The 501-nt window shown below is 49.7% G+C and overlaps 1 protein-coding gene across 1 annotated transcript in view; it reads left to right on the top strand.

The window, feature by feature from the left end:
* LOC119585701 (multiple epidermal growth factor-like domains protein 6) overlaps positions 1–501 on the top strand; it is a gene marked incomplete in the record, with an annotated part of 104,852 nt that overhangs the window by 90,292 nt on the left and 14,059 nt on the right. The window contains 1 exon segment of the mRNA XM_037934375.1: positions 362–465. Coding sequence (XP_037790303.1) covers positions 362–465 — 104 coding nt within the window.

Raw genomic sequence — 501 nt, 5'->3', positions numbered from 1 at the left:
GGTCCCAGTCCTATTCCCGAGCCTCGCCAAACACCTTTATCCTCACACCCTGACACCCACACTTCAAAGTTACCCTCATAATGTTATAATCCCCCCTCCCCAAATACACACATGAAGACTCGTGCGAACCCCACGTTAACATACATCGCACACCCGACATCCGCATTTACCCACAGTATCCCGCAATCACCCACAGTTAAACAATTACCCTTAGTTACCCACAATTACCCGATTGCCCACGTAAACCCACAATTACCCACATAAACCCACAAATACCCACATAAATCCACATTTTTCCAAATTACCTCCAATAACTTATAGTTCCCCTCAGTTACCCACAGCGATTTGAAAACCCTCACAGGGAGACGCGTGCGAGACACAGTGCAGGCCCGGGCGGTGGGGAGAAGGTTGCAGGCAGTCTTGCAGATGTCTCAACGGTGCAACATGTGATCCTGTGACTGGCAAGTGAGTTGGATGCCTTGGGTAGGATAGGGAAGACAC

This window comes from Penaeus monodon, chromosome 20 (genome assembly GCF_015228065.2).
Source record: "Penaeus monodon isolate SGIC_2016 chromosome 20, NSTDA_Pmon_1, whole genome shotgun sequence".
Classification (NCBI taxonomy): domain Eukaryota; kingdom Metazoa; phylum Arthropoda; class Malacostraca; order Decapoda; family Penaeidae; genus Penaeus; species Penaeus monodon.
The sequence above is the reverse complement of the archived record's forward strand: the minus strand, read 5'-3'. Positions and strand labels throughout refer to the sequence as shown.